The sequence below is a fragment of the Marmota monax genome, unplaced genomic scaffold (genome assembly GCF_021218885.2).
Source record: "Marmota monax isolate L192 unplaced genomic scaffold, Marmota_monax_Labrador192_F-V1.1 WCK01_AAM20220418_F8-fsc00028, whole genome shotgun sequence".
NCBI lineage: Eukaryota > Metazoa > Chordata > Mammalia > Rodentia > Sciuridae > Marmota > Marmota monax.
Genome location: NW_026694779.1, coordinates 4609105 through 4632977, shown reverse-complemented (window position 1 = coordinate 4632977; position 23873 = coordinate 4609105). Strand labels below are relative to the sequence as shown.

The 23873-nt window shown below is 47.9% G+C and overlaps 1 protein-coding gene across 1 annotated transcript in view; it reads left to right on the top strand.

Annotated features, from left to right (window-relative positions):
* Positions 1-23873, top strand: part of Lmcd1 (LIM and cysteine rich domains 1) — a 61257-nt gene that overhangs the window by 25091 nt on the left and 12293 nt on the right. The window contains exons 2-4 of the mRNA XM_046425684.2: positions 3199-3287; positions 8027-8282; positions 17384-17716. Coding sequence (XP_046281640.1) covers positions 3199-3287; positions 8027-8282; positions 17384-17716 — 678 coding nt within the window. The remainder of the gene's footprint in view (positions 1-3198; positions 3288-8026; positions 8283-17383; positions 17717-23873) is intronic.

The following is a 23873-nucleotide window of genomic DNA, read 5'->3' as shown; positions in this document are numbered from 1 at the left end:
GTCATCGGACAACAGTGATGCACGCACACACCCATGTTTATAGCAGCACAATTCACAACAGCCAAACTGTAGGACCAGCCTAGACGTCCATCAATGAATGAATGGTTAAAGAAAATGTGATATAGATATACCACAGAATTTTAGTCATCCATAACAAAAAATAAAAGTATATCATTTGCAGGAAAATGGATTGAACTTGACAACATTATGTTAAGTGAAATAAGCCAAACTCAGAAGGTCAAGGGTCATATGCTTTCTCTCCTATGCAGAAGCTAGAGAAGAAATAGGAAAAGGAAGTTGAGGAGAATCTCATGAAACTCAAAGGGAAATCAGTGGAGGAAAGGACCAAGGGGAGAGAAAAGGGGAAATACCGGGGAATGATGTTAGCCAAATTATATTGTGAGACTGTATGCCTGTATGGCTATGTAACAACAAATCCCAACATGATGTACAACAGTCATGCTCCAATAAAAATACGGAAAAACATCATAAAATTGCATACTAAAAATAATAGATAAGTCAATGGATTAGAGATGAGCATCCCTGCAGAAAAGAATTAGGCAACTCCGAACCAGGCCAGTTTTCTCATTTTTATGAAGTTCTAGTTTGGGCCAAGATGTGCCTTGCCTTCAGTTGCAGAGCTAATAAATGCCAGTGCCGGCCCTGGAGGCTGGTGCCCTGCATCACGGGCTGAGGGCCTGCAGTACCACCCTCCTTGCCTCACTCTTGCTCAATCAAACCCTGAGGCAGCAGAGGGCAGCAATCCAGGCCAAGCATCAGGACCGATCCCCTCCTAGGAGGACGGCTCAGTGCCTCCTCTTAGAACAACAACTGTGCTCAGGCAAGCCAGGGGCTGGGCGGCACAAAATGCTTCCAGGTCTCTTCTGTTATGAAGCCCTATTTGTAAATGAGGTAATTCCCAAAGTAACTTTGGAATCTCTCAAGGATTAAGTGTAGAAAGATCTATGCATTTCAATGAGTAGAATTCAAGGTGCCAAGAAGAAGAGGTGGAAGCTCATAACACTAGATTCCAAAGGCTTTAGAAAACCAGACTCTTGTATTTTCACGGTGGATGGACACAATGCCTTTATTTTATTTATTTTTATGTGGTACCTCACACATTCTAGGCAAGTGCTCTACCATGGGCCACAACCCCAGCCCTTAGGGAGTAAAATTCTGCCTATGACTGGAGGCTCCCCCACTCAGGGCAATGAGGAGTTAGTGGGTTGTTTTTTGTTTTTGTTTTTTTTTGTTTGTTTGTTTGTTTGTTTGTACTGGAGATGAACTCCAGGAGTACTCTACACTGAGCCATATCCACAGCCCCTTTTTATTTTTTATTTTGAGACAGGGCCTCACTATGTTGCTTCGGGCCTCACTAAATTGCTGAGGCTGGCCTCAAACTTGTGATCCTTCTGCCTCAGCCTCCAGAGTTGCTAGGATTACAGGTGTGCACCACTGTGCCCAGCTTTTTTAAGTTATTAATTCTCATGTTTAATGTGGATCTATTACTGAGACAAGCATGAACACACTCCATTCCAAACACGTGCAGTCTGGCTCTTGCTCCCTAAAGCCTGAATGTGCACAACAGAAGAGTGCAGCATGATACATGGCACAATCAGCAGATAGCCAGTAGGGGTGTCCAGCTTGGCATTATCATGGGGAATCTTAGGGTGCAGAAAAGAAGTACTGTGAAGGGTAACAGTTCTTACATCTCTCTCTCTCTGGATTCTAGCACTGACCATAAGGAAGGCTTCATGAATTTCACAGCTTGCTTTTTATCCCTTTCAAAGCAAACCCAATAAAGTAGTGTTGCAAAGAGCATGCTCAGATCGTCATACCCCGCCCACTGCACCTTTTTGCTACTGTTTGTCCCTTGCCTGTTCTCTGCCCTCTGCTGGGCATCTTCTGGTCTCCTCTTCTGCCTGTTCATTTGCATAGACCAAATCCAAAGTCACGTCAAGAAGCCTCCCTGATCCTCCCTGTATGGATTTATTGATACCTTTCTCTGCACTTCTGAAGTCTATGTGCAAACTAATAGTGGTTACCATTTCTCGTGCCTAATATGATCTGGTATTTCATGTATATTATCTCTATGCCCATTGGATAGGTAAAGAAACTGAGGCTCAGTTTTTCCAATACTGTGCAACCAATAAGCTACATGCAACCCAAAAGCTAGATTTGCATTCTGGTATTTCAGACTTTGAAGCCTGTAGCTTGCAAGAGGAGAAGCCTCCCTTCCTCCTCCTCAGGGCTTCCAAAACCAGGTGACAAGTATGTTTCCCTCTTCGCTTCCCCCTAGACTATGAGTTGCTCTAGGGCACCCCTGAAACTTACGTTATATCTCCTGCACCTGGTACACAGTAGATGCTCAATAAATGGCAGGACCTCCCCGCCTGTGGAGAGTTAGACAACTTTTTTCAGAGGGCAGTAACACCTTAACCCATTACTTCTCCAATTTTAAAATGCAAAAATATCTGGGAAGTCATTTAAAACACAGTTTGTGATGCAAAGGAGATGGGGCAGCACATGCAGGTCTGCCATTTTTTAGCAAGCTCCTGGGTTGCTTGTTTAAGATCCCCATTCAGGTCCAAACCTAGCAGCAGCAGCAGCAGCAGCCAAACACACTTTGATCAAACCTGTGGTGTGCATTGTTCTCCTTCCAAAGGAGATTTTTATGGTAAATGCTCAGGAGATTTTTCAGTGTGTTAACAAAATACTTAAGGTTTGCTCTAAGCCATAAACATTTGGCAGCATGTATACTCAGGCCTGTAGCTCTGGTTTAATCAGTTCTGTTGATAAATCAGAAGTAAATGGGGAAGAGGAGGCACTGAGTGGGAAGATGTCATTCCGGTGACAAGTGGATCAAGGAGTGGGCCGGTGGGTGAGCAGCAGATGGTCACTCACGGCACAGCCTTTCCGGCCAGGCTTGGTGTTCGGGGACTGTCCCGGAGCCTGGGAATGAGCACCAGTTGCAATTTTCTTGGGAAGAGCCCCACCCTTCACACTTGCCTGCCCTGTGGCCCCGTTCCCAGCTGGTCTTCCCTCTCCCTGGTAAACAGCTAGTGATGGCTTATTGATCTGGTGTCCTCTGCACCCCGTTCAGTCCTTTTGCTGGCATGCCAAGACTTTCAGAGGTCAAGCATCCCCAGTCCAAGATGTCTGGGAGGAAAACACCCTCTTTTCTCTCTCCTTTTCCAGATGTCCCTGGGCCAGCAGCAGGCGGCACGAAGCGTGACTTGTCTGAGATGTAAGGGGATGTGTTCAGGCTTCGAGCCCCATTCATGGAGGTAACAGATTTTGTTGGGGGGACCCTGCCTGCCTTCACTTCTTGGCTGTCCTTTCTGGTGGTTCTCTGCTGGGACGGCTTAGGGTGCACTGCTTGTTGGGGAGGGATGGCTGGGGAGGGAAGGCTCTCCTGACCGTCCCAATTCAGGAACAAGAAAAAAGCCTTGGGGAACAAAGATCTGAAGGGGGAGCTTAGTTTAGTGCTTCTTAAACTGTTTCAAGGGGTGAGGCCACCGAGCCCAGCCCAGCAAGGATTGATCTGGGAAGATGGGGCCAGGGGAGACTTAGGGGGTAGGGCTGCCTGCCCTGGGGCTTGGTGGAGGGGATTAATCTCACTGACTCCACTACACCATCATTCTGGTTGGTAAGTTTGGGTCTATGAGTGCCCCCCTCCAGGAAGTAAAAGCCATTCTGCCCACAGAACTTCAAAACCAGGACCTGGTATTCACATGTGTGCAGGAGGACCCACAGGATCCAGCTGGGTTTGCAGAGTTTTTTCTTTCTTTTCACCAAAGACTCTGACAACACGGGTGAGGCTGCCATATTGCAGAAGGCCCCAGTGGTATTCATTTCAGTATCTATAGGGATGGAGTTGTGCAGGCGCAGCCTGTGTGACCGCCTGCAGCCCTGAGAGAGGGAGGCTAAGCTCTGTGAAAGACAGCAGCAAGCAAGGAGCTTCTGTGATCAAAGCCATTGTGTCACCTTGGACACTGGGTGGAGGATTTGCAAGGTGTTTCCTCAAAGAGGCTGTTGAGATGAGCTGAGTGAAATCTTCCCAGTTGAAATAACCCTGAGCGGCAGATGTTATTCTCTCCATTCGGCAGATCAGGATCCTGTGGTGGGGGATGGGGAGACAGGAACTAAATGGCAGGATTTGAATTCAGGTCTTCAATATGGTGGACTGGGAGCTTTCAAACCAGGAGGCCATCTGTGGACTACATTCCTGGAGAGCCCTCTAGGTCTTCTGATGGAAAAGGTCTTCAAGGTCATCTCATCCTGGCTCACATTCCTTGAAAAATTTCCTCCTACAACTAAAACATCCCAGGAGGGACAGAGCCCTGCATTTCCATTTTGGCCATTTGGGCTCTTCCTGATCTTGAGAAAAAATCAGCTTACATATCATTTCAACACCACTAGTACCAAAGCTTCTTTCTTCAGGGTCTCGGACAAGGTTCAGTACTTTTAGCTCCGTGAAGAAGGCTAGGAAGTCTCTTTGTACAGTTCTTGGAATAGATGGAGAATGTTCCCCAAATTACAGCCAGAAAGTGAATTGAATCCTGCCTTCCCTCATCTCAGGGATTCGTCCTGAGCGGCCTGTTACCTACCATCTAAAAACAGTCTTTTAATGCATTTCATCGGCTCTTCCAATGGTTTATGCAAGAAGAATAGTTCTTGACTCTGTTCCTCATGGCTGGAAGAAGTCTATTGTTTAAATCTGTGGCCTCTTTATCCTGGAAACGATTCGGACATCAAGTGAATCTGTCTTTGAAACATACGGATAGCATCTTGTGGGTCCTGAATATCAATATCTATTGGTTGCTACCACCTTAGTAGGCACCTGAATTCCATCCATATTGAAGTAGTGATATCATACAACCTTAATTGGGAGACGCTGTCAAACATTTTCATGTTGTCAGTTATCTGAAAGACATTTCAATAGCTCAGGTTGCAGTCAGCCTGGTTAGAAGGGAAGCCTCTTGGCTGGTCATTGCAGGATGGATTCAATGCCGGGTGATGGATGAAGATTGCAGAATTCGAACGCTACCGAGGTTCTTTGGGGATGTGTCTGTGTCCCTTACAGTCTGGGTGGCTGCAAAGACCAAGAGTGGGGGTGGGAGGAGTGTCTTCCCCATCGATAAAATCCCAGCAACCTGCCTGGTAACGTGAAGAGCATGAAGAAAAGGAGAAATAAGGTGGACACAGTCTCAGAGAATGTCTCAGATTTGTTAACATTTTCCACTTGAAACAGTTTTGCGTCTTGGGATTCTACCTTAAACAAAACAGCAAAGGGCAGTTTCCTCTTCCAGTTTCATGGAGGGAAGATGTGGGGAGGAAAAGAGGGTCACAGAGGACATGGAGGACTTGGTATCCAGGCTTCTCCATGTCCCTCCACCCTGGGCTTTCCTTTACTCCCTTTTTCCTCCTCCTATCCCTCCCAATTCCGTTGCTTTCACTGTCACATGTAAAGCTCTAGTGCTAGCCATCACCTGCACTCTTAGAGAATTAGTCTCGGCCCAGCTCCTCCAAGGGAGAGGGAAGAGTATAATATGGATCATGAATAAAATTTCCCTGCTGGGAATGGTCACACACACACCTGTAATCCCAGTGGCTCGGAGGCTGAAGCAGGAGGATCCCAAGTTCAAGGCCAGCTTCAGCAACTTAGCGAGACCCTGTCTCAAAATAAAAAGGATTGGGGATGTGGCTCAGTGGTAAAGTACCTCTGGCTTAAATCCTCAGTACCAAAAAAACCAACCAAACATACAAAAAGAAGAAAAAAAAAAAAAAAAACCCAACATTCCCTATTCTGTATAACAAGCAAACCCTTCTTAAGAGACCCAAAAGGAAAGACTTGTCTTGTTTGTCCTGCAGCACCCTTAGGGTCATTTCCCTTTTGTACTGCTGGAAGGAAGCCTTGAAATGGATGGTTTTAGCATTTCTCACATTGCAGCCTGCTGAATGTGAACTTGGGCTGCAAGCTTCTCAAACAGCATCAAAAATGCCACCCTGCATAGTGGTATATTAAAGACAGGGAGCAGTAGCCTTTCACAAAGAAAGATGTTTGACCTTCTCTAACCCACACTTCTCCAAGCTCATAACCACCTAGCACTGAGCCCTTATCCAGGTGCAACCCAGTCACACCCGGGAGAGCTGGCTGGGGCCAGCAAAACTATCCCAGGTCTCATGCAACTCGGTCATAGCCCAACCCCATCCTACTTTCAGTTTTTTCCATATACTTTTCTCTTCCTTTCTGTCCTCAAACTCTTTAAAGATTGCAATTAAATAAAGCCTTCCCAACCCTAGCCCTATTGCCAATTTAAGCCTGATAATTCCTTGTCGTTGGAGATCATGCTACGTACTGTAGGAGGTTTTGCAGCATCTAGGGCTCCTGCCTGCTAGATGAAAATAGCACCCTTTGTTCCTCATTATGACGGTCACAAATGTCTCCAGCCATGGCTACATGGCCCCTGGGGAACAGAACTGATCTTGGTTGGGGAACTACTGATGTGGACCATCCAAGCAAGTAAGCAAGCCTCCGTCAGCCCCACAATTGGAATTTGTGATATATGACCAAACGTATTAATTTGCTGGGTATAAAAAAGGAGAGCCCCAGGGGCTGGTTTGCTGTGACCCAACTGCAGCAAAGCTCCCACAGCTGGTCTTGACATTGCTCACTTTGCTTAACAAGCTCTTAAATCTCATGATTTTTTTTTTTTTTAATCAGAACATCTGAGACACAGCACATTGAAGGGGAGCACCTTTGCCCTCACACTATGCAACTCTGGATTTCTCAACCTTTATACCGTGACACAAAGCAGCCACTCTTTCATTGTCAGAAAGAAGCGTCAGACTTTCAAGGCAATTTGAACCTTCCCCAAGATGCCTTTTCTTCTCCCAGACTCCTGCCAAAGTCTTCCCAGTGAATAGAACATCAGTCTCCCAACTGGGGGAGTCTCTCAGCTCATCTCTCCGTTAGCCTCCTTTGCACACGTTGGTTGGTTGTTTTGATACTAAACATTGAACCCAGGGGTGCTTTACCATTGGGTCACAACCCCAGCCCTTTTTATTTTTTATTCTGAGATAGCGTCTTGCTAGGTTGCTGAGGGTTTCAGTAAATTCGAAGCTGAATCTAGCCTCCAACTTGAGGGTCTCCTGCCTCAGCCTCCCAAGCCACTGGGATTACGGATATCAGCCACCGCACCTGGCTGTCATCACATTTCTTAAAGAAAATTTCCATTGGAGTCTCACTTCAGTGTGTGTGCTGAAGAGTTTGAAAGTTGCTGGAGGTCTGGGGCTCATGAATAATAGGAGACCATTTTCAAAAGAAAAATTTCTTTATAGTTGTAGATGGATAGCATGTCTTTATTTGTTTTCATTTTTTTTAATGTTTTCATTTTAATTTTTTTGTTTTCATTTTTTTTTTAATACAACACAGTACCTCACATGGGCTAGGCAAGCCACTGAGATACAGCCCCAGAGGAGGGGTTAAGAAACTTTCTTATAAAGGTTCAGATAGTAAATATTTTAGGCTTCGGGGGCCACGTGATCACAATTGTAACTACTCGAGTCTACCATTCCAACCCCAAATCAGCCTCAGGTCACATGCAAGTGAATGATCACAACTGCATTCCAATAAAACTGTATTTATACAAAGCAAGTTGTAGGCCAGATTCGGGACCAGGAATGCACAGACTTCAGCCTTACAGCATCTCAAATGAATGAATTAGCCTTTGCCATGGCAACCACCAGGAGGAAAAGGTGCTACTCTTTCTACCAGCAAATTTGGACTGCAAAGCTTCACAACATTCACACCCCACGTTCCCACAAACAGACTGACAGAGGGGTGTTTCCCAAACACAAATCCAAGTCCCAAAGGCCTTTCTGTCATGGCTTCTCTGCTGCTAGCCTTTTCCAGGTACTACTGTTAAGCTTGGCGCTTGCTTTCAAAAGGGTAGATGCTGTGCCAGGGGGAGACTCTGCTTCTCTGGGAAAGAGGTTGATGTCACTTGTCCCCACTCCCCAGGAAAATATGCAAGTCGTGCAAATGCAGTCAGGAGGACCACTGCCTAAGCTCCGACCTGGAAGACGATCGGAAAATTGGCCGCCTGCTGATGGACTCCAAGTACTCCACCCTCACCGCCCGGGTGAAAGGCGGGGACGGCATCCGGATTTACAAGAGGAACCGGATGATCATGACCAACCCCATCGCCACCGGGAAAGATCCCACTTTTGATACCATCACCTATGAGTGGGCTCCCCCTGGAGTCACCCAGAAACTGGTAAGACAGCTGTTTCCAATCAAATGGTGGTTGTCCTGCCCTTGTAAATAGGAGCTGTGTTGAGGGTTCCTGAATTTCAAAGATGAGGGGGCAAGAGGGCAAGGTGGCCAAATGGTAGGACCAGCTTTGGCTTCGACTCTGTTCCTACGCCATGTCATGTTGAAGTCAAGGCTGTCTGGGCCTCAGTTTTCCTCATCCGTGTAATAGGTAGAGGCATCTGTATGAACTCTGAAGGGCCTTCCAGCTGTAACCCAGGGGCACTCATTGTCCCATTTGGGGCTCTTTACTTCTGAACAGGAAATCTAAAAATTCTCTGAGTGCTTATCTCTATCTGTGAGGTGTTCACAGCACTGTGGCCTGAGATATGCCCTCCACAAGCAAGAAGTCGTCATCAGGTGGGAGCTTAGGAAATGACTCTCCGGGGGACTCAACCCGTAGTCCCCTTCAAGAACCAGAGCACCCAAGTGGTGCTTCTCAAGTGTCCGCATCCACATACATCATCTGGGGAGCTCATGAAGATACATCCAATAGGTTCAGGTCCCCTCCTGAGATTCTGCAGTCCTGACAAACTCCCAGGTGATGCTGAGGCTGCTGGTCCCCAGACCTCTCTGGGAACAGCAAGAGGCTAGATGATTTCTACAAAGGAATGAGATTCAAAAATGTTCACTAGGCTGGGTGGGGTGGTGCACGGCTGTGATTCCAGGGGCTCAGGAAACTGAGGCAGGATTGCAAGTTCAAAGCCAGCCTCAGCAACTTAGTGAGACCCTGTCTCAAAATAAAAAAATAAAAAGGGCTGGGGATGTGGCTCAGTGGGTAAGTGCCCATGGGTTCAATTCTTGGTACTTAAAAAAAAAAAAAAAAGACTCAACAATTTGAGAGATGTGAGAGTCTGGCATTTTCTTAAATCTTTCTGGGAGGAAAAGAAGAGGCTTTGAAGTCCTGCAAGTTCTATCCCTGCCTGCTTCTTCCATGGCTCCTCCACAGTGACTTCCTCTCTCCAGTTCTAGAACTTATTTTTCTCACTTGCTTTTCCCTCTGCTTGAAAAGTCCTTTCCCTGGTCTTTGAATGGCCAAGTTCTTCCCAAGTCAAGCAGGGGTCAAGCAGGCCTTCCCTAAATGCCCGATTTACAGTGGATGTGGCCCATTCTCAGGGCCAACTTCCTTAGAAGCTTATATTGTAAGCTGTAATGATCTTGTGCATCCCTCAGTGCTTCGTTTAGCCTCTCTTCTCTACCCTGGAGTAAGGCAAAGTGCCTGAAGGCATGCATCCTGTTACACTAGGATATGCCCACACCTAACACAGTACAGGTGTATTAGCCAGCTTTCCATCACTACAACAAAATACCTGAGATGATCACGTTACAGAGAGAAAAGGTTAAATTTTGGCTCACAGTTTTGCAGATTTGAGTCCCTGATTGATTGACCTTGTTGATTTGGAGCCTGCAGATCATGGTGACAGTGTGGTAGCGCAAGACCATTCACCTCATGATCCAGAGAGAAAAGAGACCAGGATCCCATAGTCCCTTCCAAGGCATGTCCCCAGTTACCTAAAGACCTCCCAACAGGCTCCTCCTCTTAAAGGTCCATGAGTCCTGAGAGCATGATTCTGGGGATGAAGCCTTTAATATAGGTCTTTGGGTGATATTCAAGGTGTAAACCTCAGCAGCAGGGTACGTGGTAGGTGTATTGTTGGAAGGTCACCCTCCAGCCAGAGATACTCCAAGTGTGGTCTATAGACCAGAACCATTTCCCAAAGCCCCTTAGGATGGGTTCACAATGAAAACAGTACAGAAGTTAAGAATAAATGGTGGAAAGTGTTGAAAGCATCTTGACATCCAAGTGATCACAGGAAAACTCATCTCAGTGACCCCCATGGGGTCTCATGCAGCATGAGCCACATTCTGATCACAAGCAGTGAGACCACACATCATCCTACAGTGAGCAGAAAAACCAAACACGCCATGATCCTTCACCGAAAGGAGTTTGAAAAGCACAGTTCTGTCCCTCAGGGGAGGGTGGAGGAGTCTTCCTAGAGTGAAGAGAAGCTAAGTTGCTTTTTTTTTCTTTTAATATTTTTTTAGTTGTAGATGGACACAATACCTTTATTTTGTTTATTCTTATGTGGTGCCGGGGACTGAACCCAGTGCCTCACACATGCTAGGCAAGCGCTCTACCAGTGGGCCACAACCCCAGCCCCTGCTTTTTTCTTTTTTTAACTGCACTCTTTGAAAAGCATGAAGCATGATTTAAAAGAATGCTTAAGCATTCATGAGCTCACCGTTCACCCCCCTGCAAGGTGGGAATTGTCCTACATGTGAGGAAGCAAAGAATAGATCATTGGCCTTTGCAAGTCTGTGGGGCTTAGGCAGGGGCTGATCCCCAAACCCAGAGGGTGGCATTGGAGCAATAGCAGAACCAGGCCAGGCCAGGTGGTTCGGAACATGGGCCCACTCCCGCTCCCGGTCTAGGTGAGGTATCAAGTGGCTCTCCAACATGTCAGTGGAAACTAAGCAAGCAGCTCATAAAAGAGCTGGCTGTAGGTGTCAGGAACTGGCTGGTGAAAACCCCGAACGCCTCGGCCCCAGTGTAATCAGGGCTAGGCGTGTCGAGGTGGTGATTAATGCCAGCTCATAAAACCACACGGCTATAAAGAGCCCCTCTGTGTGCCGGGCCTCTGCTCTGCCGGGGCAAGGCACATGTCTGAAACTGGCCAATTCTCCCTTCCTGCTGCGTCTTCCAACTTTCCCCCCCCCCCTAATTACCAAGTGATGGGGACAGATTACATTTTGGAAATGGAACAGAACCTTGCTGTCTGTCGGCCCTCCCAACCAGACGGCAGGCCAGAGAAATCCATCAGCCTCAGAAGCTGGAAACAATAAGCCTAACTGCTCTTGTTTATTGAGGATTTACTTTGTGCCAGTTTCTGTGCTAAGAGCCTTCTGCATACCACCTCATCTAATTTCCCAGCTCTGGTAGAAGGTACTGCCATGACCCTCATCTATGAGGTGGTAACAGAGGCTCAGGAGATAACTAGTCAAATGCCCCACCCATGATTTAAATGACACAGTCAACCCTTGAGCTCCAGCCTCCCTGCCTCCCAAACTCAGGTGCTTCCTCATTGGACCATGAGGAGAGCTCACAGGTGAGGGGTGAGGCAGGAAGGAGCAAGTCCCTGGGTGAGCATTTTTAGGGAAGGTTTTCAAGAAACGAAAGGAACTTGAGAGGGTCTGACAAGCTCACAGGATTTGGGGAGAGGCAAGAGGGAGAAGGTGAAGGTAGCCAGCCTCTACTGAACATTTGGCAAATGTACCTCATGACCAACCACCAATCCCCCTGTGCTGAGTACGATGCTATAGACCCATTTCACAGAGGAGCAAACAGAGGCTCGTGAGGAGCCGACGTCAGGGTGGCCCTGATTTCACGCCTCTACTCCCATACCCGTGGCAGACATTCGTGGCCATTGAGAGCACGGTCCCCAGTGAGTCCTACCTAGCCTCGGGATCCTTCTTAACACCAGAGTTCCAGGTAGCCAGAATTGACTGGGGTTGACATGTGCCATGAAACCCAGTGACCATCATTAGCTGACAACAGGAGAATCAGGCAGAACACCCAGACCCAGGACTGATGTGACCTACTGCCCAAACTGAAATATCGGGCCCCTTGTCACTTTCCTCTTTGCATTTTGATATGTCCCCTTACACAGAGAGATTCTGGACAACTCTCCACCCTAAATGTCCCAACCAGATTGCAGAGGACCAGATACCACATGTCCCTGGGAAAAATTTAAACTTGAAGCAATCTTTCCAACTGGTCTGAGAAAACACCTCTTGCTAAAGATTTTGGGCCCATGAGGTCAGCTTCCTAGAGATCCTCTTACAGTGTCAGAGCAGCATCAGGCAGCTACTGGGACCCAAAGCTCTGTCCCTAACATCCCCTTCCCAAGTCCATGCCAATCAGTAACTGCCTGAAGGGATGTATGGAGGGAGACCCTGAGATCCTCAGCTAGGATCCCTTAGCAATGTCTGCATGGGTGTGAATGGTACTGAGGGTAGGAGTCTCAGACCAGCCAGGCAGGGCCAGTGGCAGTTAGATGCGTGACCTTGACAAGGCAAAGACAAACAGCCAGCCCTCAGCTGGGGGTTTGAGCTGCACCAGGAACACTGGGCCCTGAGAAGGAAACCTCCCTTTCTTCGGGCCCCAGCCAGGAACCCATCTGCAGCTACAGACACCCAGGGCCAGCGCAGAGCTGTGAATAGACACTGTGAGTACAACATTCAAGAAATGGTTTGGCTGTCTGGGCCACTGCTCCAGACTTCCTAACACAGTCTATTTATAAAGCTGAGCCTGGTGGGGTGTGTATCCTTAAAGGTCAGGAAAACAGACACATTCAGGAAATTGACAATCCTGGTCCAGGTGGCATAGCAGAGAAGGGCATGAGACCCAAGCTGCTGATTTCAAGACTGTCTCTGTCACATATTAGCTGTGTGGCTTTGGGAAGGTTACATACCCTTTCTGAGCTCCAGTTTCCCAAGGAGTAGCAATAGCTCTTCCTCCAAGGTTGTCCTGAGAATTAAATGGGTTAACATATGTAAAGCACTTGGGAAGTGCCTGAAACAGATTATGATCTACCACTGGATCCTTCCCAAGGCTGTGGATTTGAGTCAGCAGTGTTGCTGTTCTTTGTTGTGATAGATCCAGAGAAAAGGCCACTGGCTTCTTACAGTGCTCAGAACTCTAATGATCAGGCAGTTTACCCTGAACTTGGCAGATGGGGAAATTAAGGCCCAGAGGATTAGATACTTACTCAGTTTGACACAGAGAAAAGCAGAAGGACTTGACGTGAACTCAGAGTTAATGACACCCTCACCCCCACCCCAGGGCTTTGTCCCCTGCCCTCGTTGTCTCCTGTGTCCTGGAAAAGTAATTGGGAGTACACAGATGCTCCTGGGATTGATTAACTGGTATACTGTGAGCCCTCAGGGCTAAGAGTGAGCAACCCTCCATCTGATTCCCACAGAGACCCAGAGCACCTTCCTCTCTGCTTCTAAGAATGTTCCTCTCCAGAATTCATTCATTAGGAAATCTGGCAAGTGCCAGGCTCTGGACTCATACCTGCCTCACTCCCAGATTCTTTCCCCCTTTGTATTGGTCAGCTTGCTGTTACTGTAACAGACACTTGAGATAATTAATTTATACAGGCAAAAAGGTTGTTGGGCTCATGATTTTGAAGGTTCTAGTCCATGATCGCTTTGGGCAGGACATCATGGTAGAACTTGGCAAACAAAACCACTCAACTCACCTGGGCCAGTAGGCACAAGAGAGTAAGGAGGAGACAAGCCTTCTACAATCCCCTTCAAGGACATGCCCCCAATAACCTAAACCCCTCCCACTAGGCCCCGCCTCTTAAAGGTTCCACCACCTCCCAAGAGCTCCATGCTAGGGCACTGAAGATCCAAACTATACTGTCCCTGCGCTCTAAAATCAGGCAACATCGGGGACTGTTCTTGATGGATTTTTAGTTGAATTTTCATGTTGATTCCCTCAGATTCTGAAATGAGTCCAGCCCCAGGTGATGAGATATGGGCAGGTAGGATCACAGAGGAGCAATGTGGCTGCTCTCACCTGTGTGACAGGAATCAGGCCACCTGGTGGTGAGGGTCAGACTCAAGGCCAGGTGCAGAAATGGGAAAGCACCATCCAGGATAAATATTCTGCCTCCTGGTTTCCCATACTGTGACCTGAGACCTTTATCTTCCCTGCAGCATCTCATCCCTGGGATTCATCAAGGGAAAGATTTAAAACACACACACACACACACACACACACACACACACACCAAAGCTAAATCAGACAACTGTCTGTGAACACATTAACATATTTATTATTCCGATAAATACCAGTCATTTCAATATGCAAGTGTTATTGAGTTGAGACATTGTGGATTCTGCTCCGAGAAGGTGTCTTTGCATATTTTAAAATTAATAAACCGTGAAATACCTTATGCCCATAATGATCTAATTACACTTTTCTAAGAAAAGCAATTTTAAACTGGATTGCCTTTTATTCCCTTTAATTAGGAGCATTGCCCTTGAGGTAAATGAAGTAAAAAATATCCTTCTTTGAAAGAAACAAGATCCATACTGCAGAGCCAGCAAATCGAAATGAACTCCCTACTTAGATTGTACTAGTCTCATTAAGAACATGAATCTGTGGCTGCAGCCTGGGACAGAATGAAAGCTCATTTAGAACCTTGCTGGCTGTTAATAGAATTCACACTCCTTCCTAGGGAATCTCCATTTTGAAAGAAGACGTTTTCCAACATGCAAATTCCAGAACCCCACAGCTTTCCTACTAAACTGAGGCCTTGGCTGGGGAATCTGCATTTACTTTTTCACATGGTTCCCAAACACTGTGTGTCTCTTGAGAAAAAGCAATTTGAAGGGTGTCCCTGGTACCTCTGACTGCAGTGATAGACTTTAAAAAGATAGAAAAGACACAGAGAGGAAGGCAAAGGGAGGGGAAAATCAATAATGCACCCAAGTGTAGATGCTCTGTTACCGAACGCCTCAACCACCCTAGGTTGTATATGTCCTTCTGCTAATTGTTGTTCTACTCTAAAAGGACTTATGATAAGTCCTGGGGTAGAAGAGCTGCATCCCAATAATAAGCCTACTGTTCCTTTGGGAAGAGGTCCTTTCACCCCTGTGGGAATGATTTGAACTCCCATCTCTGGAGTTAGTACTGCTCTGGCGGAGGCGCAGATGTCCAACCCTGCGCTCCCTCTGGTTTGTCTGATGAGGGATCTGATGGACAATGTGTCCTGGGCACTACCCTGATGGGGTTGCTGGGTTCCTCCAGTGCTCCGTATATTTGTGGTTTTGGGCCCTGGAGCATTGGGCCCCCCTGTCCATTTTTTGGCAATGGAGCCCGATGCCTTTCTCCACGATATCGTGGATAAACACCTGGTCCTTGTTCGTTTTTTGATAATGGAGTACCCTCTATGGTAGAATTAAATTTAAAAGGAATTGCCCCATTGGAGGAGGGTTTAACAAAACTAGGTATCAAAGGAGTAGAATACCAGGTATTTGCCCACGATGCCGTAGAGGGAGACATTGGGCTAATGAATGCCGTTCTCAAACCACCATAGAGGGTACTCCATTATCAAAAAACGAACAAGGACCAGGTGTTTATCCACGATATCGTGGAGAAAGGCATCGGGCTCCATTGCCAAAAAATGGACAGGGGGGCCCAATGCTCCGGGGCCCAAAACCACAAATATACGGAGCACTGGAGGAACCCAGCAACCCCATCAGGGTAGTGCCCAGGACACATTGTCCATCAGATCCCTCATCAGACAAACCAGAGGGAGCGCAGGGTTGGACATCTGTGCCTCCGCCAGAGCAGTACTAACTCCAGAGATGGGAGTTCAAATCATTCCCACAGGGGTGAAAGGATTTTATGATCCTTTGGTGCCAGCATTTTATGATCCTTATTTTTACAATTGAGGAACCTGTGCACAGACACGGTGTGAGGTAGCTGTAGTCACACAGCAGGCATGCCTAGAACTGGGATTTGGGTTCAGGACAGGCCATCTTTAGAATCTTCCCTCTTGCTACTAAAACAGAGAGGATACTGTCTGCCTTTGGGAGTGGACGGTCCCCTTAGAGGGTGAACTCGAACATACCAGGAATGGTTAAGGAAGAAGGAGTGGCCAAAGCATATGGTACTGAGTGTAAGAAGGGGCAAGAGGAAAGAAGGATTTTCCTTTCTCTATGAAAGGCACCAGTAGGAGCAGAGGCAAGGACATCAATCATGGGATGAGTGACAAGACAGTCCTGGGTGGGTATGGATTACATGAGATCGGTTATTAACGCACGACTGTAACTATTATACTGTCAGAGTTTTCTCTGTTGACGACTGTCCATCCAGTGATACCAGAAAACAGGTTTTCAAGCAGCAACTTGAAGACAGGAACAAAAGTTGTGATCATAATTCTTACCATTGCTTGCAAGTCAGAGAACAAAGCAAAATGGTCTTTTTTGACCATTCTGATGAGAATATAAAGGAGTAGACACAGATTCCTTTCTCTTCCCAGGGCCATCCAAAAATGAAAGCTACAGCTCCAATTTGGGAGGAATAAATAATAAAATGCTACTAGTTACTATGAGCAGTGGAGAAGTGGCTAGATAGTGAGCAGACAGAGCATAAATTGATAGAGGCAAAGGAGGTTTTCTTTCTCACATGACCACACCCTCACCAAGAGCAAGACCTAGAACACTTTCTACACACGAGACAGCTCCTGAGACTGATAACTCAGTGGTGGAGTGATTGCCTATCCTGTGTGAGGTCCTGGGTTCCATCCCCACCACCACAAAATAAATAAATGAGCTGTTCTGTCTCCCATAGTGTGAACATGGTCTATTGTAATCATCAGAAAACCGAAATCTACTGATAGAGGACTTCCATTCTTCCTTCCTTCCTTCTGCCATTTCTTCCTTCCTTCTTTTCTTTGTAGGTACCAGAGATTGAACCTAGGGGTGCTTAACCACTGAGCCACATCCCCAGCCCTTTTTATTTATTTATTTTCTTATTTTGAGACAGGGTCTCAATAAGTTGTTTAGGCTTCAAGTTACTGGGGCTGGCAATCCTCAGGCTTTCAGCCTCCCAAGTCCCTGGGGTTGGGGGCATGCGTCACCACACCCAGGTATCAATGCTAAACTCTCAATCCATCGTGCATTTAGTAAAAGCAGGCGTCCCAAAGTTACAACTTGGTGAACTCTGAGGCAGACAGGCTTCCACAGTTCCATGTCACCAGCAGTAAGATGCACAATATTTCTTAGACACACAAGCTAGAAGATCCACGTTTCTTATACGATTCTTTCATCTGTTTCCTAACTGTTGATGACAGAGAGGTAGGTATTGCTTTTGTCATTTGAAAAAAAAAAAAAGCTACATTAAATTAAAACATAAAGACTGTGCATGCTTAGTCACCAAGAACACTGAAAGACACTGCGTTTGGCACTTTAGGTGGCTTCTGACATAGCTTCTCTGACTGCTGGAGCCCCATCCACGTGACACTGTCTTTCCTCCCCCTCCCCCAGGGCCTACAGTATATGGAACTCATCCCCAAGGAGAAGCAGCCAGTGACAGGCACCGAGGGTGCCTACTACCGCCGCCGCCAGCTCATGCACCAGCTCCCCATCTACGACCAGGACCCCTCTCGCTGCCGCGGACTCTTGGAGAATGAGCTGAAAATGATGGAAGAATTTGTCAAGCAGTATAAGAGCGAGGCCCTGGGTGTGGGAGAAGTGGCCCTCCCGGGCCAGGGCGGCTTGCCCAAGGAGGAGGGGAAGCAACAGGAAAAGCCAGAGGGCACAGAGGCCGCGCCCACCACCAACGGCAGCCTGGGTGACCCGTCCAAGGAGGTGGAATACGTGAGTGTCCCCTTGTCTCTGGCCTGGCTGAAGTGACCAAGGCGCAGGGCTGCAGGGCCAGAGCCCCCTCATGCCACACTGTTCATGCAACCATTTGTACCTTCATTCATTTAGCAGGTAGTTGGTGCAACCATTTGTACCTTCATTCATTTAGCAGGTAGTTGGTGCAACCATTTGTACCTTCATTCATTTAGCAGGTAGTTGGTGCTCGTCTACTCTGACCCAGGTGCTGTCCCACGGGAAATAATACAAGGTCACAGTCCAGGGGAAGGTGACGGCCACAGCTTAAAGAAAGGGCATCTAACCGTTTTTGGGGGTGAGGCACAAGCTGGTGTTGAAGAATAACTGGGAGCCAGCTGGGCTCAGTGGCACATGCCTGTTATCCCAGCGGCTCAGGAGGCCGAGGCAGGAGGGTCGCGAGTTCAAAGCCAGCCTCAGCAACTTAGCGAGGACCTAAGCAACTCAGCGAGCCCCTGTCTCTAAATAATATACAAAAAAGGGCTGGGGATGTGGCTCCATGGTAAAGCGCCCTGGGTTCAATTCCTGGTATAAAAAAAAAAAAAAAAAAAAGAGAGAGAGAGAGAGAGAGAGAATAACTTTGAGAAGGCTTGGAGCCACCCAAGTCTTGAGGTTTTGAGGGGACAATGTGTGCCCCCTTAAGGAGGTTAACGTGAAAAAAAAAATCATCAGTTCAAGAGATGAGTCAGAGGATTAAAAGCAGTCTCCTGTTCTCATGTGACACAGCATGGCGTGCAAGGGGAACGGGGGACGTGAGGCTGGGGAGGTCAGTAAGTAGGAACTTCCTGGGGAGTCATGCTGTCCATTTATCTGTCAATCAAATTCTGGTTAGCTTGTATTATCTGCCAAGCCCCAGGGAGTCAGACAGACGAACAGAGGACACTGTCCCCATGTTGGAGAAACCCATGGATCATAAGGGTCACAGGCAGATTTTCAGTCAGAGTGCACACGAGCCCAGTTCTGTTTTAGAAAGTGTTCTCTAAGAGCAAGGAGCAGAAGTGCTACGGGGAAGTGAGGCACTGGGAGATGTTTGGAGAACCCAGTGTTCAGGAGATGAAAACCTCATAGATTTGTCTGTATTTTACGGGGCATGGAGTACTGGGGATTGAACTCAGAGGCACTCGGCCACTGAGCAGCATCTCAGCCCTTTTTTGTATTTTATTGAGAGACAGGGTCTCACTGAGTTGCTTAGTGCCTCACTTTTGCTGAGGCTGGCTTTGAACTTGCAATCCCCCTGCCTCAGTCTCCCAAACCCTGGGACTACAGGCATGCACCACAAGTGCGTCCAGCCTGATTTGTCTGAAACTGAGGCAAAAGGACAAGCTGAGACCACATGGGGCTAATGGACATTCATTTCACGTCCAGCCCCTAGTGCCCCTCACATCTTTTTAGTTCTTTCCACCCATCAGCCTTGTGGCCTCATCCTTCCCTATTTGAGATAATAGTTCCAACTCACAGGGTCCTCATCGCCTTTTTCCCTGGGAACAGACTGACAGCCGTGAGCCAACAAAATGTCTACCCAGATGATGCCATTGCTAGAACCAGAGAAAGCAGGGCACTGTCTTCCCTGAGCGCCTTCCATCTCCAGCCTCTGTGTCCTTAGCAGGATCTAGGATTGCCATCCAAGAACTGTGGCCTCAGAATGCTGTAGCCAAGAATTCTAAGATGAAAGAACAAAATTTGTCTCTTCCACTACAGATTTGGCCATGATATTTAAAGATCCATTTCTCAAGAGAAACACAGGTTCTAAGCCCTTTAAGAAAAAATTAGCTCCAGTTACCACATTTTGTAAACTGGTCTTTCCCCATCCCACCCCAGTTCCGCCCTCTGTCCACCCTCGGAATAGCTGTCTGTTCTTAAGGCATAAATTCCGGAGAATTCCATGTGGGAAGGAAACTTTTTTGAGGCTGTCATGACTCTTCCAAGTCGCCATTCCCAGGAGAGAAAGGCTGATCTGAGAGCAGATCTTACCATCGCGTGAACTCCCTCATTTGTTCAGCGTAGAACTGGGGCAAAGGTGGCCTGGGATTCCGAGTCCTTGCCTACAGTTAACTTTAGAAAATACGTGTGATACTTCAGAATTGCTTAAATAACACTGCTAGACAATGAATGTCAGATCCACAGTTAGAAAAATAAGCAGGGAATTGCCAGGTGCAGTGGTTCATGCTTATTATTCCAGTGACTCCGGAGGCTGAGGCAGGAGGATCACAAGTTGGAGGCCAGCCTCAGCAACTTAGGGAGACTCTGTCTCAAAATGAAAAAGAAAAAGGGCTGGGGATGTGGTTCAATGGTAAAGTGCTCCTGGGTTCAATCCCTAGTACCAAAAAGAGAAAAAGCAGGGAATCCAAAGGAAGCAGTTATTAGTTGGCCTGGGCTGGGCTGGGCTGTCTATAAAAGATAGACTTCTCCTTTCTTGTCCTAACCACAATGTGAACTCAACACCCAATTATGTGATTAGGGGGCTGATGTCTGTCACCCCCTCAAGATACTGAGGTCTTGATCATCTCTGTATCTGCAGTAGGTGTCATAGATATAGATAGTAGATGCTCAGAAAAACATATGCTCCTCAGATGAGTAAAATCAGTGACTGAATTCAATTGAGTCCTGACAGATGGCCACAATTTGCATGGCCATTTTGCCTAAAAGGTGGTATGATTCCAGTTCCACATTGATTGAGCATCTGGTCCATGCCAAATCCCAGGCTCACAAGTCCAGTCTGTCTTTAATTCTCACAGTTGCCTGCTAGGGTGATTTCACCAGAATCATCAGAGAGGGCAGGAATCTGAGGATCAGAGACAATGAGACCCTTTTCCAAATCCCCACTATTTCCAGCATGTGCATGATGTTGAGTTTTAGCACCTTACTTGTTATTAGCTTCAGAAAAAAAAAAATAGGAAGAAGACAACTGTGTGTGTGTTTATTATTTTTTTTAGTTGTAGGTGGACACAATACCTTTATCTTACTTGTTTATTATTTTTGTGGTGCTGAGGATCAAACCCAGTGCCCCACACATGCTAGATGAGTGCTCTATCACTGAGCCACAACCACTGCCCTGAAGAACAGGAAAGAAGCATGATCCCAGTTCCTCTGGTGCAGGGCAATGAGTTTTGCAATAAGTGGTCAGGGTATTCAACTTGAGGGTGAGGGTATGCAGAGGAAATTGGAAGACAATCTGACATCCCCAAACCAGAGATTTATGGGGCAGGGGCAGGAGGAAATATGAAAGTCAAAAAAGAAGCCATATGAAACATACTGGAACTAGACTGGTAGCACCTGACCATCCTCGCCCCAGTGGTGATTATGTTGGCAGCTACAGCTTAGCGGGCACTGCTCTCTGCTCAAGGACTGGACTTAACACTAGTATCCAATACAGAGCTCACAACCCCCTACTGCTGTGAAGAGCTTTCGCTTCTCCCCCACCCCCAGGCTGCTTGGCCTCAGAAGTGGGAATGGACTCCAAGGCCAAGTTCATTCCCATCTCCCAGGCCTTATTCATAGGAGGGCAAACAGATGTCATGCCATAAGAGGGTCTCACAGCCATGGAAGTTGGAGAGGCAGTAAACTACCTGGGCTTCTTTATACCAGGACTTTGGTGGGCTAATGCAGTGGTACTTAAAACTAAGTCTTCCAGAAGACTGAGTGCCAGCCCCAGAGTCCCCATCTTAGTAGGTGTGGGGCACGGCCTGAGAATCTGCATCTCTACTGGGTCCCCAGGTGAAATGGATGCTGGTCTGGGGCCACACTTTGAGATGCCCTGCGAAAAAGTGTTTAAAATTCCCTCATGTGCAAGTTCAGCAAAGATGATACTAATTTGGTAAAGAGCAAGGATCTAAGAGGTAGTAACCTGGGAGGTTTCTAAATTCACGTGGCCTCCTGGCTATCCATTCATTTTGGTGAATCACCACAAGGGAGCCCCGCTTTGAGAATGTGTCATGGTTCCTTTGCCTTGTCCATGGGAGTTCCAGAAACACAGGAATGGAACCTGGCACCACTCCTGTCCTTGAAGACACTACATCTGAGCCATCTGAGGCTCACGAGCTGCCTCTGTCTACACTGCACGCAGCCACGCGCTCAAATGGCCCTGTGTACTGACCTATCAGCCCCACCCCACAGTGATGTCCTTCCTCCAACATCTCAGGGGGACACAGGTCACAGCTGTGGTGGAGTTGGGCTGCTGAAGCCTCCTTGCCCCTGACCCACCACCAAATATTTCCCAGTGGAAAGTATTATCCAGGGCAGGAGAGTTTGATTGCCACAGCCTTTCCTAAATGGGCTGGGTGCAGTCCCGCCAAGGGCCTGTGTTTTGAGGGAACTGGGTAACAGTGAGCCAGCAGGTGGCGAATACAATGCTCCCTGATCCTTGCTGATCCAAATGGCTGGAGCTGCCCCACTTAAGTTATTGAGCATAAAACACCGTCACCCACACCCTCGGCTTGCAAACAGCCGCCTGCAGAGGTGCTATGGATAGGACAGGGAGGCCTACAATTAGCCGTGGTACGTCCATCTTCCTGAGCAGTAAATCCAAGAGTTGTGGCAGGCCACGCCTGACTCTGAGCAGTTTCTCAAAGTGTTATGATCACACCACTGAGGTCAGCAGAGGCGGGACACCACGGGAAATGCCTTCAGCCACTAAGCACCAGAATCCTCCCTCCCTATGAGGAAATAGAGCAGAAAAACCCCAGTGGCAGATAGGAACTCACCCACTGTCACCCCCAAAGGAGAAACACAACCTTCTACATGCAAGACTACGAAGCCTCCCTCTCTTTCTTTCACATGCCCCACTGTGTCCTACTCAGGGGCCCTGGGTGGCGTTTCCATCTCTTGGTCTTTGTGGCAACCATGAGAGGGGTTGTCATACCCATTTCACAGGCAGGGAACCTGCGGCTCAGCCAGGTTAGCCACTTGCTGATGAGCCACAGGCTCCAATTCAGCGCCAACCTTTCTGCTTCGCCAGGGATTTGAGGGTCCAGCAGCCTTGGGGAAGCCTGGCAGGGCCTCCAACCACACAAGGGCAGGCGTGTGTCTGTGAGCATTTATGTTCTGGGGTCACAGCAGCATTTGGTGTCCCTCACAGTCCAGCCAACTGAGGAATCTGAGAGCCTTTTATCTGCGTGCCAAGAACAGCAGGGCTTCCTGCCCCACCCAGTTCTGGCCCCCACGTGACATCCTGGGACCTGGGAGCATCAGAGGGCTGCAGGGCCACAGAACTGCTGGCTGCCCCTGCTCTTTGCACCTTCTCACCCCAGTCTGGTCCAGAGGTCCCACACTCTCCCAAGCCCTCCGCTCTCCCCTTCCTCGCAATGAGTGGTGTTGACAGGCACCTGCACAGTGCGGGTGACAATCTGAATACTGTGACTTGTAATGGCTCCTCCGAGTTATTTCCCTGCATTCAGAGAGCTTTGTGGATGTTTTTTTTTTTTTCTTGGAAATGAAATATACACATTTCCTGGGCATGGTCGTTTTGCCCAGGAATTTCCGCCCTTCCGCACACCCCAAACTTGTAACTGAAGAAAGGGGACAGAAAGCCAGAACATAGCATTGAATGTAATCTCCACTCTGCAGTGTTTCTCCTTCCTGCCAGGGGCCTGTCCCCGCCTTGCCCCTTGCTACACCATCTCAGGCCAAGGTCCCAAAGAGAGACTGCTGGAGAGTAAAGTGAGAGAAGCAAAGGTATTCATTCTCAGGGCTCCAAGCTCCCTGCTGGGCCATGGAGAAAAGGCCTGGATCCTGTTTCTCCATCTCCCACAAAAAATGCAAAGGGAGGGGGGGCGGGAACAGGAGGCCTTGGCCCCCACCCCTCCTGCCACAGGGCTGATTCTCAGATGGAAACTTACAGCAGCTGGCAGCTCAGCCCAACTCCAGCCCCAACAGAGGGACATATTTGTGGGCAAGGGACTTCCAAGTCTTTGTCCGAGCAGATGTTTGGCTTGTGGGCTCTGCGGGTTGAATGACGGGCGTTCCTGCCAGCCCCACTGGGGAATCTGAAATCACCCCACACACTTGGTGAGCCACTTCTTTCTGAGCTGGAGGGCAGGGGGATGAGAGGTGCAGAGACAAACCTGGTGGGCACTCAACCAGAGGGATCCCTGGTACCCTCACTTCTCCCACCCACAACCCAGGTACCCATGGACCTGGGAGC